Source organism: Phyllopteryx taeniolatus, chromosome 10, assembly GCF_024500385.1.
Source record: "Phyllopteryx taeniolatus isolate TA_2022b chromosome 10, UOR_Ptae_1.2, whole genome shotgun sequence".
Lineage (NCBI taxonomy): Eukaryota > Metazoa > Chordata > Actinopteri > Syngnathiformes > Syngnathidae > Phyllopteryx > Phyllopteryx taeniolatus.
The window spans coordinates 26,836,122-26,862,049 of record NC_084511.1 but is presented as its reverse complement, the minus strand read 5'-3'; the positions used below and the strand labels follow the sequence as shown (position 1 = coordinate 26,862,049).

The window sequence follows — 25,928 nt, the reverse complement described above, 5'->3', positions numbered from 1 at the left end:
CAGCCTTTTGATTTGAAACTCCTTTATTTTGCGGTACAAACTGTTAAGTGCTCGAGGATGGTGGCCATCAAGGGACAAGATGCATTTGTGAAAGAAATAGTAGCAATAGTTATGTTTGGTTTTGTTTTTGGATTACTTTTCTTTACTATGAATGCTAATGCTGTTTCTAGTATTTTTGCATTCACCCATAGAAATTGTTACAAGTGCGAATTGGACCAAAGTTTTTTTTTTTTTCCCTAAAAATGTTTTTGTAATATTATTAATTCTTTAGAAGAAAAAAAATATAAGGACATTTTCAGATTTTATTTTTTAAAACAAAAGGGAGATTTTTTTTTTTTTTTTCCTTTAGAAAAAAGTTTTTTTCAATTTAAAAAAAAAAAAAAAAAATATTTCTAATTATATAATATTAACATCAATATTTTTCTCTTAGGAAAAACAAAAGAATTATTCTCGTAAGCCTATAACTTTTTTTCTCATAAAACAATTATTATTATTATTAAAGATTACAACTTTTATTACTTTCAAAAATCTGGCACTTGCTACTGTAGGATTTACCCACTTTTATCCTTTGTTTACATCCTAAAAGCGGTAGAACCTTGAAATTATTACAAGCAACGTTTTTGGTCAGACTTAAGAATGTTAACTTCTTCTTTTTTTCCCATTTGTATGACGCTTCAAACATCCTCCTCACTGTCAAAGGCGCCACAGTGAATCCGCTGGCATCATTAGATGGCCGTCCATCTATGCTGGCTCATTAGCGCGCTCGGTTTTCCCGCCGAGGCCTCTCGTGCGGAGTCCCGGCCGGCCGCGTCGTCCTCGGAAACATCACAGGCGGCGTAACGAGAAGCTATTTCTGAACGGGGGCGAGAACGCGTGAGCTTTGCTCGGCCTCCCGTGAGGCCGACGACACGGCCAGAGAGGCGGCACGTGTCCCACCCGCGAGGTCTCAGCCGGTCACTCGTGAAAAGAGAGGCGGAAGATAGGGCCCTCCCTTTACTGCATTATCCCGCTGGCACGCACTCTGACCTCCTGTGCAACAAAACACACACCAACGTGGTGACACGTTAAAGCAGAAAAAGATGAAAAAAAGGGACGCTTTTTCTGTCACAAGTGTGATTTAGTTAATTTTTTTCTCTCTGAAAAATATGACATTTTTACAAATAGTTTTTTTTCTGTACAAATAAATCCATTTTTTTTTCTAAAAGAAAAGGTATTCTCAAAGGATTCCAATTTATTTCTGCAAAAATTAAAAATGTATCTTGAAAAAAGACTATTCTCTTAATATAATGATTTCTTATTATAAAAAGAATTATAACAAAAAGAAATAATGTCTTGTAAGAATAAAACTTTGGTAAGATTATATAAAAAAAACATTCTTGAGAAAGTAATCAAAAAAGCTTTCTTTTTCACTTAAAAAAACAGAAGAAAGACAGAAAAACTGAAATCTTGAAAGAAGACTTTTAATCTCTTCAAATATTTTTTTCCCGCTGAAACATGATCTGTTCTTCAAAGAATAAAAATTAATCTCCCCGCCCCAAAAAAATATTTTTAGATTACAACTGATTTTATTGCAAAAAAATTTTTTTTTTATGTAACGTGTACCATTGTTTTTAAAAGTGACATTTTCTACAAAAAATACTTTTTCTTCTTTAAAAGCAAAAGCATTCTTATAAGTTTTCAACTTTATTTCAGCAAAGAAAATACACATTCATCTTGAAAAATAAAATTTTTTCTTCTATTAAGGTGATTTTTAAAATTTAAAAATAAGTTTTTTTTTTAATTAAAAATGGGTCTAGTGATTTTTGTTAAATTAAGAAATTCCCAAATTTATTTTCAGAAAATGTAATTTATGTAATATATATATATATGCGCCATGCCGGCAAGATTTTATTTTCTTAAAATAATTTGTTTTCTTAGAAATTCATCACTTTAAGGAAAAAAGTATTTTTGTTGAAAACAAATCTTTGAAAAATACACATTTATTCTTGGAAGATTACATTTTTTTCCTCCAAAAATAAAAATTGATTTTGAAAACAAAAATTTTTTTTCCTACAATGATTTTCTGTTCCTCTGAAGAAAAAAAAAAAAAAAAAAAAAGCCCATATTTTTTTTTTCGGTCGATTCCAAGTATTTTTCTAAAAAAAACCTTCTTTTTCATTTCAAAACGCACCGCGACCTCCTTCGCAAAAAAACACATGCCGAACGTTTTGTCACGTTGGAGCAATGAATCTTAGCGCCGTGCTCTTTTTATGTTTTGTTCACTTCAGAAACATCCAAAGAAGAACTCGGCTAGGATCTGCAATTCAACTGCAAAATGTATATATCTTTATGTCAATTACGTGTAAGAACATATTTTGAAAAGGTTTGGCTTTGGTGAAGTTCTATATTCTACTTAAAAAAAATAGAGAATAGAATATCCTCACAGAATCAATCGTCTCCATGTCTCCATTTTGAATTAGCGATTCTTGTCTTTCACGTTTTCATCATCATCGTCATCATCATCATCTCCCGCTTGATTGCACGTCGGTGTAATGTATGTTAGCCGTAGCGCGGCGCGACGTGACGCGGAGGCAAGGCTCTGTGATGTTGCGCGGTCTTTGAAGTTGCGTCCGTTTCAACCAAGGCCCCGGCGGTCCTGGCGGTCCGACGCCCCCGCTTACGCCGCTGTGGTCTCAGCGTGAGGCTGCAGCTGGAACTCCGGCTTAGTCATTCCCTTTGATGCCTCCTTCATTTAACCTGAGGGGGCCGGGAAGGGAGCCAGGGGGGGGTTCTCTGACTACTCTCCAATCAACGCGTCGCAATATTCTAATTGACTTGAGTTTACCGGTCGAGTCAAAGTGCCGTAAAGGGAAAGAACCTCCGATGTGGAACACAATTGATTCCTGGTTGACTTTGAAAACACAAAGCCACGGGAAATAATACCTCTTTTCCAGGCTCCAAAATCACCATCAAATCTTATATGAACAGTATGTACATTATGTTTATGTATGTACATTGATGTGCATGTATACAGGTTAGTTTGTTTAAGCAGGTAAATTTGTACGTGGTATGTGTATGTACAGTATGTAAATTCATGTCTATGCAAGTTTATGCATGTGTACTTAGCGTATCTACAGTATGTGAATTCAATTGTATTTCAGTTTGTGTCTGTTTGTTTATGTATACTGTATTTTTCTTATGTACTCCGTGTACAAACCCCAATTGCAATGAAATTGGGACGTTGTATAAATGTAAATAAAAACAGAATATAATGATTTCCAAATCGTTTTCAACCTTTATTCAATTGAATACACTTCAAAGAAAAGAGAGATCATGTTCACACTGATGAACGTTATTGTTCTTTTTTTGTTGCAAATATTCTCTCATTTTGACTTTGATGCCTGCAACACGTTCCCAAAAAGCTGGGAAAGTTGAGGAATGCTAAAAAAAAACACCTGCTTGGAACATTCCACAGGTCAACAGGTTAATTGGAAACAGGTGAGTGTCAATATCGGGTATAAAAGGAGCATCCCCGAAAGGCGCAGTTGTTCAGAAGTTAGAATGAGGTGAGGCTCACCACTTTGTGAACAACTATGTTAGCAAATGGATTTCATCATCGACAGTCCATAAATCAAAAGATTCTGAGAATATGGAGAAATTTGTTCATGGAAGCGGCAAGGCCAAAAACCCTCGAACCCTTCGAACGCTCAGGCGGCACTGCATTCAAAACCGGAAAGGATATTACCATGTGGACTCAGGAGCACTTCGGAAAACCATTGTCAGTTGACAGAGATAGCGTTCAGATCTACAAATGTGAGTTAAAACGCTACCATGCAAAGCGAAAGCCATATATCAACAACACCTAGGAACGCCGCCAGCCAGCTTGTCTTGGCATGAGGTCATCTGAGATGGACTGATGCAAAGTGGAAAAGTGTGCTGTTGTCTGACGAATCCACATTTCAAATGTTGGGGGCAAATAATGGGTGTCGTATCCTCCGGGCCAAAAAGGAAAAGGACCGTCTGAATTGTTATCAGCGCAAAGTTCAAAAGCCAGCAGCTGTGATGGTATGGGGGTGTTTTAGTGCCCATGGCATGGCTAACTTGCACATCTGTGAAGGCACCATTAATGCTGAAAGGTACATCCAAGTTTTGGAGCAACATATGCTGCCATCCAAGCATCGTCTTTTTCAGGGACGTCCCTGCTTATTTCAGCAAGAAAATTCCAAGCTACATTCTGCATGTTACAACAACGTGGCTTCGTTGTAAAAGAGTGCGAGTACTAGACTGGCCTGCCAGTAGTCTAGACCTGTCTCCTATTGAAAATGTGGCGCATGATAAAGCTGAAGTTGGACATCAAGCAAGAATGGGAAAGAATTCCACCTAGAAAGCTTCAATAATTACTGTCCTCAGTTCCCAAATGCTTATTGAGTGTTTTTAAAAGGAAAGGTGATGTAACACGCATGTAACATGCCCCTGTCCCAACTTTTTGGGAACGTGTTGCAGGCATCAAATTTAAAATGAGTGAATATCCCCCACAGTTTGAACATATATATATATATATATATATATATATATATATATATATATTAGTGTTTGTACAGATGTTGATGTGTAAAATATATTTTTATGTACAAAAGTGTATATTTACACTTATATTTATTTTATTTATTTGTAACAAGCACTTATTTTAAGCCACATTTTAACATCTGTCATAGTCGTATAAGAATTTAACCACTGGAAATGTAGCTAAAACTAGCAAAAGTACTCACCCTTTGACGATACCTGCAGGGTCTGGTGCGACTGAATGTGGATTTCTTAGCATGTTGCCAAAATGCATTTGTGCATTCTTTTGATATTTAGGTTCGGCATAGAAGCGTTTTTTTTTAAGTTTCTATTTGAGTGTTGTTATTTATTAACAACAACACTCAAATAGAAAATGAATACTGTATTTGAAATACATATAAATAAAATATTGTACAAATCATACCAAAAATACTACATGCAAAATATATTTCAGAATGTTTTATAATAAAAATCAACCAGAAAACCATAGTAAAGAGCAATTTGTTCTACTATTACTAATTAAAGAATATTTATGGTGAAAAAAAAGCACGAGAAGCTCATCCCACAGTAGTTAATTTGAGTGCTGTAGTGACGCTTTGAACCTTTAGGGGGCACCAGAGAGGCATGTAACGTATCGACTATGGAGCGTATGCAGGTGCATTTCACGCACACACACGTTGGAGCTAGAGTCAGGCGTCTCACGGTGGGATGGAGCTTGAAGGTGCCTGAAGGGAGGCTGACGAGAGTGTTTGTTGTCCGCGCATCTTTATTCACCGTCATATACAATATAATATATATACAAGAGGAATAGAAAAGCACGTGAGGGTAAAGCGGCAGCAAGTGAGCGAGGTCAAAGAAAAACGGGAAACGGAAGAGCATTGTGCTCCCGTTTGGGGTTTGAAATGTTCTTTGAAGCGTGATATGAAAAAAAGAAGAAGGAGGTCCGTGTTATTCATATTGAGTCGAGAAGAGTTTACTTGGATGGTGAGGTGCATGAGAAAAACAAAACACTCACATACGTGAAAGCAAAGCCCTGTTTGTTTGTTTCATTGATAATTATTTTGCTGTTGTTACCTTCCAGTTTCTTCTGATTTTAAAACGGAAAAATAGGACCTTTTTTCTTCAATAATTTAAGGGAAGCAAAAAAAAATGTTCTTTAAAAATCACCCAAGAAAATACTTGAAACTCATATTTGCTGTGCATTAAATACAAAATCTTGAAAACAAATTCTTCAAAACAACATTCTAAAAATGACTTAATCCCTCAGGTTTATTTTTTTCTGTACCTTTTTTTCTTGCAAAATTACTACTTTCATTTTCCGTACCGCTTGTCCTCACTAAGAGAAATTTGTTTCTCCCCCCAAAAAACTGACTTTTTCTCAATAAATTATTGTTTTTTGGGGTTGGGAGTTTAAATGAATAGAATTGTTCTCTAAATGAAAACCCAACATTTTTGGGGGGTGACGGTCTTTTGTTGTTGTTCTTTTTTTATTCTTGAGAACGTGATTTTTCATCTTAAAACAAAATAGGTCAGTTTTGTTCAGAAAACAAACAAACTTTTTCCCTCCAAAAATGACTTAAGATTTTAAAAAATCTGGAAAAATATAGACTTTTTCCTCCAAAAATAGTATTTGTTTGTAAAATTTAAACAATACTGCCTTTTTTTTGTTTTGAACTACTTGTAAATCCAAAATAGCACAAGAAATCTTGGAAATGTCATCAAAACAGAAAGGTTGAGCAGGAGCTTTTCTTGGGTGTGCCACATTGGCAGTTTGTTCGTGAGCTGCCTTCATGAAATATTTCTCCTGAAACAATTAAATATTTAGTCAACAGACAGGCGGGTCAAACGGCCCCACCCTGTAAACATGAAATTGAACGGCGCTAATACACTCAATGCATGTTATAAAGACCTCACTACATACGTACACGACATTACACTTAATGTCACATAAAATGGAGAAAAAAAAAAAAAAAAAAAAAAGTTCAATTGCTTGTGTACGCATAGTTGGGTTTCTGGAATGCCTGAAGTGATCTGATATTATTATTTGTTTGACATGAAAGAAGCTTCTAAAAATAAAGTCCTGAAAATGACAAATTTGTTTTCCCTAAAAATTAGAATTTTCTTCCAAAAAAAACAAAAAAACAACCATGACTGTTCTTCTTGAAAATAACATTTTCTTCTTTAATATGTTTGTTAAAAATCAAAAAATCAAAAAGTATTTTGTTCTCAATTACATATTTTTTTTTTGTTTTCTTATTCTCGCAAGTGTTTTTTTCTGAAACGCCGAAACTACTGTTCATTGGCCCCCGCGGTAGAGGACGTTGGGATTGAGCACTGCTGAATTTGCATGAAACTTTACATGACACCTGGGAACTGTTTTGAATTGTGAAAAAAAAAAAACATGAACACCATATATGAAGATAAACATGCAAAGACATCATCCAAAACCAATCTGTCGTTTATTAGTTATGTATAAACACGAACATAAATTACTGGTAGATTCATCATTTACAAAAGCAGGAGCCCCTGGGGTGCCCAAGGAGTCCATTCGAGTCCTTTCTCCCATTTTCACCCCGCCCACAATGAACATTTTCTATTGAAACATGAAAACAGTTTGTTTTTTCTCAAAGCATTAAACACGTTAAAGTTTACAAGTGCTAGCTCTCATGTACATGTTTATGGATTTTTTGGGGAGGTGATTAAAGAAACAAACATTTGCTTTGCTCATTGATATGACATATGGGGCACGAGTGCACTCAATGTAAACATTTCCTGGTCGTACAATAACTGCAGTGAAGCTGAACGTTGTGAAAACAAAACAACCAACAAGGAAAAAGAACAACATAAAAACATCATTAAAGCCACAGTGCGCAATGAACGGGCGGGCCCTCGCACCCCCTTTTTCAAACTCACATTAGATGACACGGGCACAAAAAAAAAAGAAAACGTTACAATTTAGCATCGTCCATCTGTCAAGGGCAGAATACCTCATACAAGACCTGGAATTTGCCCAAAATGGACGACTTCCTGTTTGGTTTCGGGCATGGATTCTTGAAACCTTTCTTGCGTCTGGTTATGATTGAAATGTCCACCCAATTTTGTGTTAATCGGTAAAAGTAGGGTTAGGGGCAGATTTTTTTTCTAACTTTCCAGGAGGCGCTGCTGACTGAGTTCAATGTTGGGGACCCTTTAGATACATATTTCTTCACGTGGAGTTTTAGGCATAGCTGGACCCCCCCCCCCCCCCCCCCCCCCAAAGGCCATTCATTTATTTATGAATTCATTCTAATAATAACGAAACAGCGATTCCACGAGGGCCTACGCAGCGCCCCCTGGTGCTCGGGCCCGAAAAATAAGCTCCTCCTCCCTTTGCTATTGTTCCACTCGAGAGTCCAGAAGGCTTTTTGTGCTACAGAGGAAGTGACCTGTACTCGCCCGTGTTAAGGCTCGGTGACTTTGAAAGTTCCCCCTCCCCCACCCCCCTCCCTCCTCCCCCGACTCACAATGCACAGCATTGTGTTTGTTTTTTTGTTTTTTAAGATTATTTGATTGTTTACAAAAACAGCCATCAGGAACATACACAACTCACAAAAAGTTCGGGATATTGGGATTCGTCTCGGGCCGAAAATCAAACAATACCACGATACAGATCATCTTTTTTTCTGTATCAGTGCAATGCATCATGGGATATATCTGTTTTTCTAGTGACCAACATTGTATGAACTATTCAAGATGCATTGTGGGATACATAGGGACACTAACTAGGGGCTATATATATATATATATACATTATATATATGCACATATATATAATGTATATATATATATATATACTTGGTAGGCACTGGAACAGCACTACAAAATGGCGAACTCAAGGGCATCATATACTTAGCTGATGGGGAGTGTTTCCGAACACAGTCGGCGTGCAATTTCAATCAATTTAAACATGTTTAAAGAATGTGGGAGGGGTAAAGCTATAAAATAGTTTTTTATATATGGTGTCTCTTATCAAATTATTTTTTTTTCTATATATATATATATGGTATCTATATCAGTGCAACAGTGGTACCTTGACTTTGGAGTGCCCTGACCACCAAAAGCCCAATTCTGCCAATAATCCAATAATAATAAGCTCATCATAATTGCTATTTATAAAACAAATAAACAAACAAACAAACAAAAATAACGCGACTAAGCGTGGGATTGGGGAAAAAAAGACTCCTCAAATAACGTGGAATAGATAAATACAAACCGTGACTCGGTGAAGAAGAAGGCGTCAGTCATATCAAGCTGATATTTTAGCCAAAAGCCGAATACCCTAAACTGTTTGTGAGCGGCGTACAACACGAGCAGTCACGTCTTACGTTCTGTTACCTCTTCCCGATCTCATTCTGCCTCAGAAAGTGGATGTTGTCGGCGCTGTCCGCCAGCTCGGGGTACTGCTCGGCCGAGAGGGCGTAGTAGCCGTCGTAGCCGAGCACCTTGCCGGCGTTCAGCAGCTGCCGCTTCTCGCCCTCCGTCCACGGCCGACCGCCCTCCTCGCCGTCGCGCAGCCGTCTCTGCTCCCGCGCCCAGGCGCCCGCCAAGGCGCGCTGTCGGGCCAGCTCGGCCACGCGGGCCTTCTCCTCGTCCACGGTGGCGCCGTAGCGCACGTGCAGCGCCAGCGCGCCGGCGCGCACCTCGACGTCGGCGAAGCGGCGCGTGCGTCCGTCCACCACGGCGGTGGACTGCGACACGCTGACGTTGACGCCGTTGTCCAGCGTCTTGCGGCCGCTGGTCAGGTGCAGGGCGGCCAGGTCGGCGTCGGGCAGGCCCGGCTTGACGAAGTGGTGCGTGTCCTGGCCCTCCACGGTGAAGTGAAGCTCCTCCAGGTAGAAGGCGTTGTTGAGGATGCCCGCCACCTTGATGCAGTCCTCGCCTGCCATGTTGAGGGTGTGCGCGTGCACGCTGCCCTTGTAGATGGCCAACATGACGCCGCGGCCCACGGGCGACGTCGCCGCCGAGAACCACAGCCAAGGCTTCTCCCCGCGACGGCCTCGCCGCAGGTGCACCTCGGGCAGACGCTCGAAGGACAAGAGCGACTGAGCCTGGCGGGTGACTTCACGCTGCACGCCCGAGATGGACTGCAAGGACACAGCAGCCCAAGAATAACATGGATTTGAACACTCCCCCACACAATTTTTCAAACCTTTCAATACGTACCCAGAGAATAGATTTTGTTCCTCAATAAAATATGAGGAAAAACGATTTTTAAAAAAGTTCTATTATTTTTATCAAAGGGTTAAAAATAACACTGTTTCAAAAAAAAACAAACAGATAAAACAAATAGAAATCAGACTTTTAAGTGTATGAATTTTACTGTAATTCTTTAAAAAAAAATGTGTTAAATGTTTTTTAATTTTTACCCCCTCATAAAAAGAACATTTCCCTTCAAAAATTACATTTTCTCCCAAAAAACAAGACGCCTTCTTGAATTTTTTAAAACTTTTTTGTAACAATACGACTGAGTGTATTTCTTGAAAAAATAAACTCACTGTCTGACTATTCTTGTCGTATTATAATTTTTTTGTTTAGAAAAGTTTATTTCAAAAACGAGATTACAAGGTAACTTTTGTTGAAATTGAACTTTTTTTTTTTAAACTGATGACATTTTTTTTCTTTTCGCCCCCCCCCCCCATTTTTCTCAAAAAAGTAAAACCATCTTAAAACAACTTAACTAAAAAAAAGAAATAAAAAAACTTTCTTTCCTTTTTTTCAAAGTGACAGTATTAAAAATTACTATGTTGCGCAAAAAAACTGTTCCGACATAAGAGGGACCAGCTTCAAAATAAATAAATAAACAAACAAACAAATGAATAAAAAGACAAATTCTAATGGTATGACTTTTCCAAGAATTATTTTTTTCCTAACAAAAATAGATATATATTTAAAAAAATACTTTTAAGCAAACTTTATTAAAAGCCAAATTCAAAAATACTACTTTTTGAAAAAAATATCCATAACTACGACTTAGAAAAATAATTTTCGCAAAAACAAAAAAATGTAACTTTTGTGTAAAAAAAAGGATTTATCATAAAATACAAATGACATTTTCTTCAGGAAAAAAAAAAGTATTTTTCCTCAAAGCAATACAATTTTAGTCTCCAAAGTTGTGAGAAAAAGATTGAGAGTGAAAAAACAATTCTTCAAGAAAAAAAAAATCCTCTTAACTTTTTGAAAAAAATCTGGCTTCTCTTCTGTAACGAACATCTGAGGTGAATCTCAATGTCAAGGTCAATCAAGTCGGGAGAGTGCAGTGAAACGTTAACACTTCAACATGGACCAAGAACGGAAGAAGCAGCGTGCTGGCGCTGGAGGCTTTTTTCTTTTTCTTTTTTATTATTATTCTGCAGCCCAATACACCCAACTCCCCTGATGAGACTTCTCCTTCCATTACAAAAAAGCAAAAAGAAAGAAGTTTCAACTCGACAACGAGAGTAAAACAGCTGCAGACAGCTGTGAGAAAATATATTCAGCTGTAGGAAGTACACTGTTTGCTTTATTATGCAAATAAGACCCAATTAAAAGTAATATTCTCTTAGAAATGCATAATAGCAGCTTCATAACACTCAAGGAAAAGTAAGAAAAGAAAGTTTTATTGCTGAGTAGAGTATTGGTGCGACACTGGATAGAAAAATGTAGATTTACTACGAGAATGAAATCGCAATCTGAAGAGAAAAAAAAGTTGTTTGGATTACATCATTTTTTTTTTTTTTTTTACAAAACAAAAGCCACTCTAGTATAAAATTATTCATTTTCAAAGAGAGGGTAAGATATCAGAGGAGCGTTATACACAGGATCAACAACCCAACGTTTCAAAAATAACGTCTCACGTGGAGTTTTCTCGTTAAAATATTAGCGGTACTTTTTTTTTTTTCTTGAATGAATATGACTATTCTAGTAGCATCTTTTTACCTAGAACATGACTTTTTTAAAAACATGCTTTTGTCAAAGAAATCCAACTTGTTTTCCTTCCATAAAAGTTCTAAGTATAACGGAGTCTTTATTTCTGTAAAATAAGGTCTTTTTCTCCCCCAAAATAAAGATTTTTTTATCTGTACAAAAAATATATTTTTGTTTCTTGTGAAAATGTTATTTTGTTTTCCTTGAAAAAAACCAAAACATTTTCGAGGAACAATAGGACTATATTCTTAAAATGTATGTTTTTTTTCTGGAAAAAGATGTTATTGAAGACAATTCTTGTAAGATTATAATTTTTTAGTCAAAACAATAAATATTTATAGTATATTTATTTTTGGCTGTAAAAAACAATTTCTCCTTTATTCTCCATAACAGTCACTCTCAACGTATGGTACGAGTACTACTAGTGGTACGCGAAAGAATCTCTGAATAAAATGAAATATAGTCAAACATATTATAATTAAGCCTGTCGATATGCATACAGCAGGTTTAAACTTTTTTTTTTTTTTTTTTTGAAATCCAATACAGTACATTTTTTGGAGTACATTTCAGTTGTATTTAAAAATACCTTAATGTAATTTTTAAGCGCTGTTTGTAAACACTTATTCAAGGACAATTTGGATGTAACTTGTATGTACAATGCATTTTAATTGAATCATAAATTAAGTACAGTTTCTTACTTTCCTGTATTGAATTACATGATTAATCTTCAAACTGTGCATAATGTTACAGTGGCTTACAATCGATACATGTATACCTTTTAGGAATAAAACTACCACGTTACGGTATCTTAATGTGGTGGAAGTATTTTTTTGAGGGGGTACTCGGTTGTAAAAAGATTGCAATTTTTCTTTTCTTGAAAAGACAATCAGGAGGGGCAGTGGGCTTGGCCCACCCCCCCCCCACAAATCGTTCCGAGCGTGAACTGGACCCACCGGCAAATCGTCCCACAGCTGACTCTTCCTCAGCTCGTACGACGGCATGCTCAGGTCGAACTTGGGCATGGGAAAGCCGGGAATGGTGTTGTGCAGGTGAAAGCCAAAAGTCACCAGCCAGCTGTTCACGTCTGTGTGACAAAGACAAGAGAAAAATAATAAAACAACTAGGAACGCCGAGGAATGTTTATCGATGAGAAGTACTAGTTGGCCTTTGAAGCATCTCTAAAGAAGAGTGTGACAGGCAGTCATTTTCATGTTATTTCCTGATATTTTCGAGACAAGAAAATAGCAACGCAGTCAGAATAACCATAAGCTGCCACCGTAATGATCTGGTAATGGCTGCTTTGACTGTATCAACCTCTCACCTGCCACATATTCCCTCACTTCTTGGACTTTGCTGATGGGGTTGTTCTTCTGGAACATGTAAAGGTTAAAAGGCGCCGGCTCCTTGCCGACGTCCCTCAGGGTGGAAACGTCCGGCACTGTCCACCTGCCGGACATAATGTCATAGTCCCTCTCGCCGAAGTGTAGCAGCTTGGTTAGCGGGTCGTACAGACCGCCGTGGAAGCCCAGCACGAGCTGGAACTCCGGATTGGAGTCGAAGTAGACCTCGCCATAGGCCGTGTAGTGCAGCTGCTTGACCAGGAGGCCGTTGCTCGTGAAGACGGCCAGAGGCGTTCCCGTGTTGTCGCAGGCAATGTGGAACTCCTCGCCGCTACTGATCTCCATGGCGAATAGGTGGCCCTGCAGGTCATAGTACAGCGAAGTGATCTCCGAGCTGGAGTGGTTGTAGATGTGCGTAATCCGGGCCGGGTAGTTTAAATCGGCGTAGAAGTACTGCAAGTGCTGGCCCAGGCTGGTCTTGGCGGATACCCTTCGACTGAGCCCGTCGTAGCGGTACTGGATGGTCCACCCGCTGCTTTTGCTGTACACCCGAACCAGGAGGCCCTTGGAGTTGTACTCGAAGATCTCAGCCCCTCTCTGGCGGAGGAAGCCGTCTTCATCCAAGCGGTACTGGATGTCTCCGAGACGGGTGATTCGGTCCCTGAGGTCGTAGCGTAGCGGAAGGAGTCTCGCGCTGTTCCCGGCATTGAGCAGGTGCAGGTTGCCATTGAGGTCGTACGTGTAGCGCCAGGTCACCTTCTCGTTCAGGTAGACGGTCTGCAGCTGGCCATCCACGTCGTACTCATAGCCGTACTTGGTGGTGTTGGCGAACGGTCCGATCTTGATCTCGCGCCGGGTGACGCGGCCCACGTCGTCGTACTGGAAAGTGATCCAGTACATGAGCGAGCGGAAGATCTCATACTGGATCTCCTTGATGCGACCGTGCGCGTCAAAGTGCTTGGTGTACGTCATCACCGCCGTGGAGATGATCTGGTTGATGTCGTAGTAGATGACGCCAAACTTGCCGAACTGCTCCACCTTGCCGGAGATGTCGTCGAACTGGTAAAGATCGATGGGCAGAGGCGTCTCGTTGATGACGCCCTGCACACTGGTGACACGCAGGCTGCTGTCGTAGGTGTAGTCGAAGCGGGCGTTCACCATGCCGTCCTCGCTGAAGCGGAAGATCTGCCGATCTACCAGAGGCCCCACCTGCCGGTAACGGATGGAGCAGATGAAGCCGTCGCTCTGCAGGTTGACCGTCTTCAGGACGCCCGCGGTCTCGTCGTAGGTGAAGCTGACCCGCGTGCTGTCGTACAGGATCTCCGACAGCTTGTTCTGACGCCGGTAGCGGTAGAGCACTTGGCGGCCGGTGCCGAAGTGGGACACCCTGAGCAGGAGGCCGTCCTCGCTGTAGTCCACGGCAACAGATGCGTTGCTCTCCGGAGGGTGGTAGAGATTACGGTAGTAGCCCACCGAGCGCACCGTCTGCAGGGTGTAGCGGGCCACGCTCGGCATGGTGACGCCCTGGAGGCGGTCCAGCGAGTCGAAGTCGAAGATGTACTGGCGCTGACTGTGGAGCAGCAGGACCATGGACTGGAGAACGAACAAGAGAGAGTAAGTGAATCTGTGTCATTCGTTCTTTGTATTTTCCCCAACGCATTACACTGCGTTCCAAATTATTACGCAAATGATATTTTCTCCCTCCCAATAATAACAGCATTGTTTTGAAAAATAAATAAACAAACTGCACTGTTCCAAACTATTACGGACAGCAGTTTCAAGACATTTTATCGGTTTTAAAGGGCTGACGGCATTTCAATTAATTTTCAATAAGGAAAGTGGATTTAGAATCTGGAGTTACAAGCTTTAGTGACGAAACAAACGAAACTCAAAAGTCAAGTTACTACTGCATTTCAATTTTGGGCTCAGATTAAAAAACTAAATGGAAAAAAAAACAGGCCACACGAGTCCATGTGTTGTTCATACTTTCATTTTGCAGTTGGTCGTAGAAATCGAAAAGAAAAATATTTATTTGTGTGACTAATTTTCACCAAAGTTTTGATAGTATTATTGTTTGAGTCATAGATGGAATGTAACAATTTGGAGGTTACGCTGCACTTTTTGCCAAAGTTCAGAGAGTGCGACAAGAAGACTTTTCTTTCATCTGATGTATGGCGAAGCCAAAAATGATGAATTTCTATCTATTTCGACAATGCTATTAAATTTCATGTTGCTCAGTGAAAGTGACTCCAAATTTCCCCTCAAAATTAGAGTTTCGGGTTTTTGGGTGAGTTGTCAAAATTGGCCGCCACGTTCCACCTACACACAATTGAGCCTAGTAAATGTGGTTCAAATTTGGTAGCAATCGTACAAAGTCCCTCGAAGTTTGTCTTTAATGGACCCCTGGAAAATGTCCAAAAAGACCCTACAATGGCGGCTTCAAACCAAAATGGCAGACTTCCTGTATGTTTTTGGGACAGTGTTTGTGGGTTTATGCCAAATTCTTTATCACTGAGTGAAACTAGCTTCGGGAGATCAATTTGTTTATTTGCTAGCAATTGGACACAGTCCCGGGGGCGTGTTCCTCTTGAAGGAACCCTGGAAGGGGCTTTCTGATTGATTTTGATTGCCAGTTGAAAACGGAGCGACCGAATGACACAGATTCAAGAGAATTACAAGACTTTGAATGCTTGACGTATGAGCAGGCCGCTCGAGCGGTACTCTCCAGCCTGAGGAATGAAAGGACACTTGATTGTGCCAACTATCGCTCATGTGGGGGAGCAGTTGGCCACATGCCCGTCTGTTCATCTCCAAAGTTGAATCGAAAAGGCCGATCGGTACGAGAGCGGATTGCAAGGAGAAACACCAATGTGAACCGTGCACACAATTGTGTTGATGCGGAGAATACGAGACACAGGAAGTCTGCCATTTTGTGGCCATTTCAGCCACATTTTGGACATTTCCAGGGAATGAACGCATCTAAGAGATTTTTATCTGATTTCTACCACATTATAAAAAAAACAAAAAAAGCAGCCCCCTTAGCCAGTTTCTCATAGCGAAATGAAATTTGGCAGGCAGAAAAGGTTTAAGAAGCGATGCCCAAACGTGGACAGGAAGTCTGCCATTGTGCTCTGAAGTGGACATTTCCAGTGGTCTTTGAAAAATGAACTTGTCCTCGAGATTTCTTCCGATTGCTAGCAAAGAAAAAAAGAGAAAGAAAATACAGCCCCCGAAGCCAGTTTTAATGAAGCAACATGGAATTTGGTTGGCGTGTCTGTCATGACTAGACAGACAAAATAGTCTCCAAAAGCCATGGCCAAAATCAAACAGGAAGTCTGCCATTTTGGTTTGATGCGGCCATTGTAAGGGTGATTATTATTATTTCCAGTCATCCTTCAAAACCAACTTCGCGATTTTTTTTCTGATTGTTACCAAATTTGAAGCATGTATAATACTTGACAGGTTGGGGAAACTAAATTGCAAGCATTTTTATGTTTTTGTCATGAAATTTGACGGAGGATGGTGACTAAACTTGACAACATTCACACACAACTCAGTAAGGCATTACAATTTCACCATCATTCACACCGTCACCGTGACTCTCCAGTTGACTCAACAAGGACAAGCGATCAGAGGGTGGCCCCCGAAGTGGTTTAGATTGAAGCGAGGACCAAAGTGCCGACCGTCTTGCCGAGGTTCGTTGGCGTTTGCACCCCCGACACTTTCAAATGTCACGCTCAGTCATCCGCGGGCACGTCGGCGTTCCCCGAGCTCTCGCCGTTGCTCACGTCAAAGAGCGTGCACACGGCGTGCCTCTCGTGGTCACGCAACCAAAGCCCAGCACTCAAACAACTAAACAATCTTGTGTCAAATGACATGACCTGTAATTGCATGTGACACACATGAATTTCACTATCTATTTATTTCCTTGACAGCCCATGTGTCAAACATTAGTTGAGAAATAATGTAGATGCACCATGTGCCAACAGTTCATTTTACAGCCCTTGTGTAAAAAATAAATATATTTATTGTGAGCTTAAAAAAAAACTGTACTACGGTAAGGTTTAAAAAAAAAAAAAAAAAAAAAAAGGTATTTAAAAAAAATGTATTCATGAATATTTTAGACAACCGGCATGTCACTCATGAATTTTAGACAGCGCATTTGTCAAATATGAATTTCACAATTTGAATTGATTTATTTTGCTTAAAATCAATCCATAACTGGAAGCAGATTTTAAAGAAATCCACATGTGGTTCATCTTTTTCATTTTCAAACACACACGCGCACACACACGCTTGCTCGCATGCACACGCCCAGGGCCAATCAGAGGGGGGGGGGGGGGGGGGGGGGGGGGGGGGGGGTCCCGCACTTTACTCTCTCTGATTGGTTTAGAGACCACGATGGGTTTAATTTGTGTCTGCTTTCAAAGTCGCAGAGCTTTTTTTTTCTTCCTCAAATGGCTGAGCCCACGGGTGCGCCCTCTTTTTTTGTAGTCGCACCATCGCGAAATTAGGGCGCTTGGCGACCAATATGCTCGTACTCTAGAGCCCTGTGTATTCAACTGAATATATGTTGAAAAGGATTTGCAAATCGCTGTATTCTGTTATTTATTGACTTTACACAACGTCCAACTCCATTGGAATTGGGGTTTGCAGAAAACGCTTGATTTCAGTTGTCGCTACAGAGGGCGGCCCAACCAGTTAGTTAGTGTATTAATTAGGTTGGGGGGCAATTAATTTTGTATTTATTTATTTTTTCTTCACACAGGGCCAGGTAGCTTCGAATCGTTTTTCACCCTTAATAAATAAAATCACCATTTAAAAACTGTATTTTATGTTTACTTGGGTAATGTTTGTGTAATATTATTAGCATTTCTTTGATGATCTTAAACATTAAAGTCCAGAAACTATGCAAAAATAAAAAATAAAAAAGAATTTGAGAAGCGGTCAAATACTTTTTCAACACACTATATACTAAGTGCTAAATGTATTTTTCTTTTTTTCTTTTTGTCATTGGTTGTTGGCGGAGTGAAACATGGTGGCGAAGTCAGATGACTCGGCATAAAACGGGAAAGTAATAACTCCCCTCCATACGGTCGGAGCTTGACCGAACGTCATTTTTTTGGTTTCCGTTTTACCAGAGTGCCAGTGATGATAGGTTTCTCTCACTTACCTGCTCCAGGTAAGTGTAGCTCCATATCTTCCCGTCAGCAAACACCCGAGACACCAAGCGTCCCTGAGTGTCGTAGCCCAGCTTCTCGGTGGTGGCACCCCTCTGCAGGGTGCTGATCTGCCCATTGCTGGTGCGGCTGACGTTGACGGGTAGCAGCTTACTGCTGGGCACCCACAGTACGGGATGCCCCGCCGTGTCGTATATGATCTTCAGGAGGAATTTCCTGTGGTCGTCATAAATCTTCTCGGTCCTCAGGGTTCGGTCGTAATCGATGGAGAGGATGTTACGTCCGTTCACCTGTCGGGAAGTAACCAGAGTCGAGTTTGGAGTGTTGGACCTGGACATACACTACACTGGATGCAGAGGTGGGAGTAAGTCACCTATGTGCAAGCCAAAGGTAAGGCTTCAAGTTTCAAGTAAGTCAAATCTAAAATACTCCTTGACTCCCTCCAAAATACTTGCTTCGTGAGCTACGTCATAGCATAGAGGTCGGTTGCCAAGTCAAAGTCAAGCCGAATCTTTCATAAGTTTTAGTCAATCGAGTCTCAAGTTCTAAAATCAGCGACTTAAGTCTTGATTCGAGTCAAGTCATTTGACTCGAGTCCCCTATCTCTAGTTGGACCAAACGTACCCTCAGCTTGCGTCCGAACACAATGACCTTCCCTCGGGCTTGCTCTTTGCGGAATCGCCACTCCACCAGGTTCTGCCCGCTTTCGCCTGGCAAACTCATGTTGCGCCTGGCCACCGTCGGGTTGGCGGCTCCCGCCAGGATGTGGGGCTCGGTCTGGTAGTGGGTCTCCATACCGTTGGCGTACGTGACCCGCAGCGAGTTGTCAAAGCCCACCTGGTAGCTGCTTTTGCATTGATCTGGAGAGCAAGGATACACAAATACAGGACACGATAAAGGAGATAGGGCCTTGGTGTCGTCCATAAGACACTTTGAAAAACATCCTAAGAGCCTGGATTGGTCACGAGTGAATAACCAAGACTCCATCCACCAAATTTCTGCTACTTATCCTCATTAGGGTCACGTTTGAGCTGGAGTCTATCCGTATCCGTATTGCACTCTGGACTGGTTGCCAGTCTCTGCCTCTGTGTTTTGGGGGAAATACATTCTAATTACTCAGTAAAGTTGGCTCAATTCTCTGAGATAGCTATCGATCTGCTTGGTTACATAAATATTTACTTGTTTGAAAATTCACTAAATCATCTCACACATTTGCAGTTGGAAAGAAAATCCGCCAGTGCAATTACAGTCACAAAAAGACACACAACTTGCAACACTGGTCCAATAATAATCGTTTTCTGATGTTAGGCGCAGGCGGCGGGTTCCATTTTTTGATATGCGGGAAAAACCTTACCACCAAAAGACAGAACAAGAGCCCGTTACCTCAAAGGGAGAATCCAATGACCAGACCTATGTGAGAGTATACTCATTTCGAACTGGACACGTGACTGATGCAATACAGACGAGTGCGCCATCTGGGCATTAAGCACCAGGACGCCTTTTAATACGAGGTTGACGTGGAGGACGACAAGCTATCTGCCCCACTGAGCGACTCATCGTTTACGCTGGCATCTGTCTGCAATGACGCACGACTGCAGCTCGCCCTGGCGACCCTTCACACACGGTGACAAATAACTCACCCTGGGAGAGGGTGGAGTGGGCAGGGATGCTGGAGGTGTTGGTGGTGATTCGAACACAAGCTTGGACTGGCTGTCAGTTAATTGCAGGGCACGCGTGTAAACAAACAAAAATTCACACCTACAGTCCCTGAGTGAGAATCAATCCCTCTGTGCCCTGTGTATCACTACGCTAGCTACACAGACACCTTGCTCAAGGGCACCTCACCAGTGCTCAATGTTTTAGTCTGTAGGTCTCTGGACCACTGGAGGTCTTTGGATCTCAAGAGATCTTGAGACCACAAGAGGTCTTGAACCGGTGTCCCTCTTGTCCCCAAACCGTATCCCCAAAATCAAGTAAAAGTACAAACTGCCAATGGTAAGGCCTAACTGGGAATTGAACCACACACCACCATAAAACTAGAACTTTTAAGAGAGATAAAGATTCAATAACAAAGACCCCGTCAATCCATTTTCTACCACTTGTCCTGTTCAGGGATGTTGGGAGTCTTTCCCAGCTGGCTTGGAGTGAGAGGCAGGGTACACCCTGGACTGGTCGGTGGTAGCCAGTCAATAACCAAGACTCCATTCATCCATTTTCTACTGTAGATGCCGTTCAAGTTCATGGGTAAATTGGAGCCTTTCTCGGCTGACTTTCGGCAAGAGACGGGGTACACCCTGGATTGGTTGCTTGTTGGTGGTCAAGATGCCATCCGTCGGTTTTCAACACACGACCGCAGCTACAATGTGCGACCCTTTGCACCCAGGGACTTACCCTGGGAGAGGGTGTAGTAGGCGTGGATGCTGGAGGTGTTGGTGGTGATGCTGATCTCCTCCTCATTGAGGGAGCTCTCGATGTCCACGGTGAGAGAGCTGTATATGTCCGTGTAAAGGTTGTTGACCATGCCGGTGGGGAAGGTGACGTTCATGAGGCGGCCCTCGATGTCGTAGCTGGTTTAGAGGACAAAATGGAGTGGACCGTGTTATCATACGGTCTCTCCAGATAGCCATGTTTCAGAACACAGTGTGTGCTGTCTCATATGGACTGAAACCTTAACCCAGGCCTGAAATCTTAATCTTAATCTGTCTTTTAACATTTTTGAAACAAATGAATTCATTGTATTCGGTTTGAAATTCTAACCCAATATTGAAACTACTTTGAAATCTTAACCCTGGCTTGAAACCCTAATTTGGACCCCAATACTGTCTTGAAACTATTTTGAAACCCTAGTCCTAGCCATTGTTTGAAACCAGGTCTTGAATACCTAATTTAAAAGCCTAACCCTGACGTGACACCCTCATATGAAAGCCTAAACCTGTCTTGAAACCCTGACTTGAAAACCCAACCCAGTGTTGAACCCCAATTTGAAAAATGAACCCTTGTTGGAAACCATTACCAGACTTGAAACCCTAACCCTGTCTGGAAACTTTATTTTGAAACTCTATGCATGGCTTAAAACCCTAATTTGAAACCTTAACCCTCGTTTGAAAACGTAACCCTTTTTTGAAACAAAATAACAGGCTTGAAAACCGAATTTGAAAGCCTTACCCTGACTTGACACTGCCTAGTTTGAAAGCCTAAACCACTCTCGAAACCCTAATTTGAAGCTCTAACCCTGTTTCGAAACCCTACTTTGACACCCCAACCAAGGTTTGAAACCCTTGTTTGAAAGCCTTTTCCTGACTTGAAACTCAAACTTGAAACAATAACGCTGACTTGAATGATACGCTAACCCACGCTTGAAAACCTAATTTGAAACCCGAACCCTGACTTCGAACCGTAACTCAGCTTTGAAAGACGTTTGTTAACACGGTGGAATGAGGCTCTTCTTGCCAACTGTGGGTAAATAAGTTTGACTGGAACTTTATGATGGGGGGGAAACAGTAGGGGATTTTTTTTTTTTATTATTATTATTTCGATTGCTAAACAAACTAATCTGCCCCACTTGAAGGTGACTTCATTTGCATAATTAAATGAGTGTGCACAACCAGGGAGCCTTCACTTGTTTCAATTGACACCGCAAGAAAAAAACATTTCAGCAAGCATAAATCAACGAACTTAATCCTGACACCCTGACTTTAAAACCAAACAATACCTTGTAACCATACTTTAAAACCCTACACACGTTTTAAAAACTTAACTCAGGCTTGAAACACAAACTCAAAGGTCTAACCCTGACTTGAAACCCCAGCTTGAAACTCGACTTTGAAATCCAAACCCTGTCTTGAATCCCTCCTTTGACACCGTCTGACTGAAGTCAACCTTTCCCGCCGACAGCTCCCGTACTTACTCGTAGAAGGTGGTCCATCCGATCTCGGAGGTCTTGGTGGCCAGCAGGCCGCTGTTGCCGTGGTAGGTGAGCAGCACCAGCTCCTGGCCCTGCGCCGTGAGGGTCCTGAGCCCGCCGTTGGTGCCCATGGTGAGCCAGATCACCTGGTTGTCCGGGGCCACGATACGCACCGGCGTGCGGTTGGAGTCTCGGCGTATTCGCAGCGTGTTTCCATTGCTATCTGTCACCGCGGTGATGTCGTTCTCCGTGCTGTAGCTGAAGGTGTACTTGGAGTCTCCGGTGAGCAAGCTGGTCGTGTGCTGGTGCGTGCCGTTACCGTCGAACACGTACAGCTCCTGGGCGTCTGGCGACGCCACCTCGTAGCCGTTGGACGTCGACACCGGCCCGTTGCGAGACACGGCCCGGATGCGGATGTTCCCCAGGTCAGCCAGGTAGAGCGTCCCCTCCGGCGCGACCACCAGGGACGACGGCGCGTTGAGCCTGGCATCTTTGGCGTAACCGTCGCCCGCCTGGTAGCAATCGCAGTTGGCGTCGTTCTTGCAGTCGCAGTCCGAGGGCGACCCGGCCAAGTGCGTGATCTCGCCGTCTACGGAGACCTTGCGGATGCGGCTCAGATTCCTCTCGTCTGTCTCGGCGATGTAGATGGCGCCGTGGTAGGAGACGGCGATGGACGCAGCTGACTCCAGGGGGGTGAGCTGCGCCCGTTGGCCACCGGACGGTATGCCGCGCTCCGGCATGGACAGCGGGCAGTGGACGGGGCGTCCCGCCGTGATGCTCACTTGGCCGTTGTCGGTGATGCGCAGCACGATGTTGTTGTCCAGCACGTAGAGCGAGTTGTCCATCGGGCTCACCGCCAGGTCTGTGGGCCACTCCAGAATAACCTGAAATTCAATTCAGTCAAAGATTTGAATATACATAGAGATCATTTTTTTAAGAATGTATTTTTAGTTGATTTATTTTGTAATACACTTAAAACGTGTTTTATTGTTTTATAACCTGTATTATTTATTTTTAAAACATTTTTTAAAGTGTTGTTTTTCAACTTAATTTCTTAAATTGTAAAATGTAAATGTATGAATGTATCTTCTATATTATTTTATTATTTGTATTATATACAGTATATAATTACAAATATAACTTTTGTGTGTGTGTGTATTATATCTAGTTGTATGTGTCCAAATGGTTGCCTTTAAAAAAAAAAAATGAATTCACTTGAAATTGTATATTGAATATTATAGATTGAGAGATATGCAGATCGATAGAGATAGTGTTTTTATGTTTTTCAGTGAAACCATTGGAATATAACAAACATTTTCATTGATATTATTTGAAAAACATATATTATCAAGAAGATTTTTTAACATATTTGTTAGTACATATTTTTGTTGTATAGCTTAGCTGAAGTTATTGCAAATATACACAGAACTGTGTATATATATATATATATATCCATCCATCCATTGTCTGTACCGCTTTATCCTCACAAGGGTCGGTCGGGTGTGCTGGAGCCTATCCCAGCTATCTTCGGGCGAGAGGCGGTGTACACCCTGAACTGGTCGCCAGCCAATCGCACGGCACATACAAGCAAACAACCATTCGCGCACACATTCACACCTTATTTTTCAATTTAGAGTCTTCAATCAAGTTTATGTGGGAGGAAACCGCAGTGCTCGGAGAAAACCCACGCAGGCACGGGGAGAACATGCAAACTCCACACAGGCGGGGCTGGGATATTATATATACACGCACACACACACACATATATATACACACACACACACACACACACGCTATTTAGTATTTAATTTTACATTTTAAAAATATCATATTTTATTGCTCATGTTTCATATTTCAAGGCTGGACAAGCAGTAAGTAGATTCTAAACTACATTGCTGCATAAACGGTTTCTGCAAAGATGAAATTAAAATAAAGGAAAATAAAATGACCGTAACTAACATATGTAATTGTTAGCAGCGGTATTAAACACATGAAACAACAAGACCAACAATCACAGTCAACGTGTCAAAATGTTTGGCCTGGCCTCCGAAATGTGTCATAAAAGCTGTCAGCATGCTGATGAAATGTGTTTGATGAATAATAAAAACAATCATAACACATAACAGACAGCCAAGCCAATTCTTTTTCTCTTGGATGCGTGACAAGCTTACGTTGCGGCATTATTGGCTCACCACAAATGACTTTGCATTAACTGGCAGAGCGCGGCCAGCTCCACTTTTGTCTCTTGCTGTTTTTAGAGCACCCACGCGAGCGTAGATTGCTTTCAGCCATTAGTCAAAGTGTTTTTTGGCGCCAGTAAACAACCTCTCGCTTCATTTTCTAGTCATTCTCCTCTGTAGACACATCTGCAGTTGGCGTCATTTGGTTTTGATGCTTTGGACGGCTTTGTTTGCCAGATCTGCACTTGTTTTTTTCCTCTTGACATGGGTGATGTCGTTTTCACAAACTCATGTGCTTTAACCAAACAACTAACCCACAGGTGAAACCCAAATGAAAACGGCGAGCTGGATCTGGTGGGTCACTGCTCCACTTGGCCCCGATGCAAGCGGACTGCAACAGCGAACCTCTCCGACCAGAGCTGTTCCAGAGTTTGCTGCTTTCTTCTTGGCACCCGTTTTTAAAGGTCAGCTCGATCTGGTGTGCCACGTCTACACCCATACAACCGGACCTGCACCAGATTCTGTATTTGTCTTCTTATTTTTTTTCTTGGCACCCATTCTTTGCAGACATACCGCATCGTCATTTTTGCAAAATCATGCACTAAATAAACAAACTAAGAAACCTACAGCTATATATACGATGAGCTCCTACAGCTCATCCTACTAAATTAGTCAAGCTAGATCTGCACCACAATTTGATGTTTTTCTTCTTGGCACCCGTTTTTCATGGACACAGTTGATGTCATTTTTGTGAAATCATGCATATTAAATTAAAATGACTAACCATCCAGGAAACGGCACTCAAAATATAACCCTACGGCAATCACACTTCAATAAAGAGGAAAACTGGCACTGCCGGTTTTGCAACCGGGATTCCATCCGAATGGCCAAAGTCTTGCACCAAAATGTGCTGATTTGAGCTTGTCAGACATTGGTGATGCAATTTTTGCAAAATAATGCGTGTGAACTAAATAACTATGAAAACAACGGTAATATAAATGTAAGCATAACTTATCTGTGCAGTGCAGAGTTCAAGAAAAAGAGGAAAATAGGCAGTCCAGCTTTCGCTCTCAGGAGTCTCGCCACTTTTGAATGCACTTTCAGCGGTCAGGACCCTATAGGATGGTTGTGAATGCATTCATTTCCATGTGCTGAAATTCTTTTCTGCCTTTTTATATTTCCTGCAATCGTCATCTGAAAAGCGGTAAAAAAAGAAAAAGGCCGCACTGCTTCAGCGGAAGGTATTGTAACGATATGACCTATTGTGCCGAGCTAGCGGGGTCACTTCCGAATCATCTCTTTGAAAGAGAGTCTCTTTTTTTCTCCATTATTCGCTTACTGGGGCTGCTTCATTACCATGGATGCTCCATCTCCACCAAGCTCCACAGTAATTCTACTGCATTTCACATCAAAAACATGCCCTGCCTGAGTAATTACTCTTCCCGGCGCATCATGCGCCATGACCGAGAAGCTCACAGTGACAACAAACACTTCCCGTCTTCCCTTCTCCATATTTTCTGCCGGCTACTTTTTGTTTTCTTTCTTTCGGGAGAATGATGGGGCTTGTTTACTCGAGGAGCAATAAAAGTAAGAAGAGAGCTTTTTTTTTTTCTCAGCCTCGGCTCCAAGTGGCTGATAATGGAGTTCTCTTGTCGTACTCACTAATAATGTGGCTCCACACAGAGAAGCACTTCATCCGTGCATAATTCAGGATAATTTAAGATATGTACACTCCAAAATAAAATATCTTTAATATGTGGACAACAGCAGTCAGACATGTTTACATGATTTCAGAATCTTGCATACTTCTCAGACTTAAAATATGTTTCTAATAATATAA

At 41.5% G+C, this 25,928-nt stretch overlaps 2 protein-coding genes across 9 annotated transcripts in view; one reads left to right on the top strand and one right to left on the bottom strand.

Annotated features, from left to right (window-relative positions):
• Positions 1–25,928, top strand: part of ctso (cathepsin O) — a 44,755-nt gene that overhangs the window by 15,024 nt on the left and 3,803 nt on the right. For 2 of the 3 annotated variants that reach the window (XR_009790640.1, XR_009790638.1), the window contains exons 8-9: positions 18,253–18,394; positions 24,409–24,552. The gene's annotated coding sequence lies outside the window, so the exon portion shown is untranslated. Of the gene's footprint in view, positions 1–18,252; positions 18,395–24,408; positions 24,612–25,928 lie in introns of all 3 variants that reach the window. The other variant, XR_009790639.1, reaches the window with a different exon arrangement.
• The window catches only part of si:dkey-237h12.3 (teneurin-3), a 191,470-nt gene continuing 172,521 nt past the window's right edge, over positions 6,980–25,928 (bottom strand). For all 6 annotated transcript variants that reach the window (XM_061788654.1, XM_061788655.1, XM_061788656.1 and 3 more), the window contains 7 exons: positions 21,912–22,792; positions 20,396–20,571; positions 18,629–18,864; positions 17,998–18,294; positions 12,806–14,417; positions 12,438–12,568; positions 6,980–9,665 (listed from right to left, as the gene is read on the bottom strand). In XM_061788654.1, the coding sequence (XP_061644638.1) occupies positions 8,913–9,665; positions 12,438–12,568; positions 12,806–14,417; positions 17,998–18,294; positions 18,629–18,864; positions 20,396–20,571; positions 21,912–22,792 (4,086 nt within the window). In that variant the 3' untranslated portion in view covers positions 6,980–8,912. The remainder of the gene's footprint in view (positions 9,666–12,437; positions 12,569–12,805; positions 14,418–17,997; positions 18,295–18,628; positions 18,865–20,395; positions 20,572–21,911; positions 22,793–25,928) is intronic.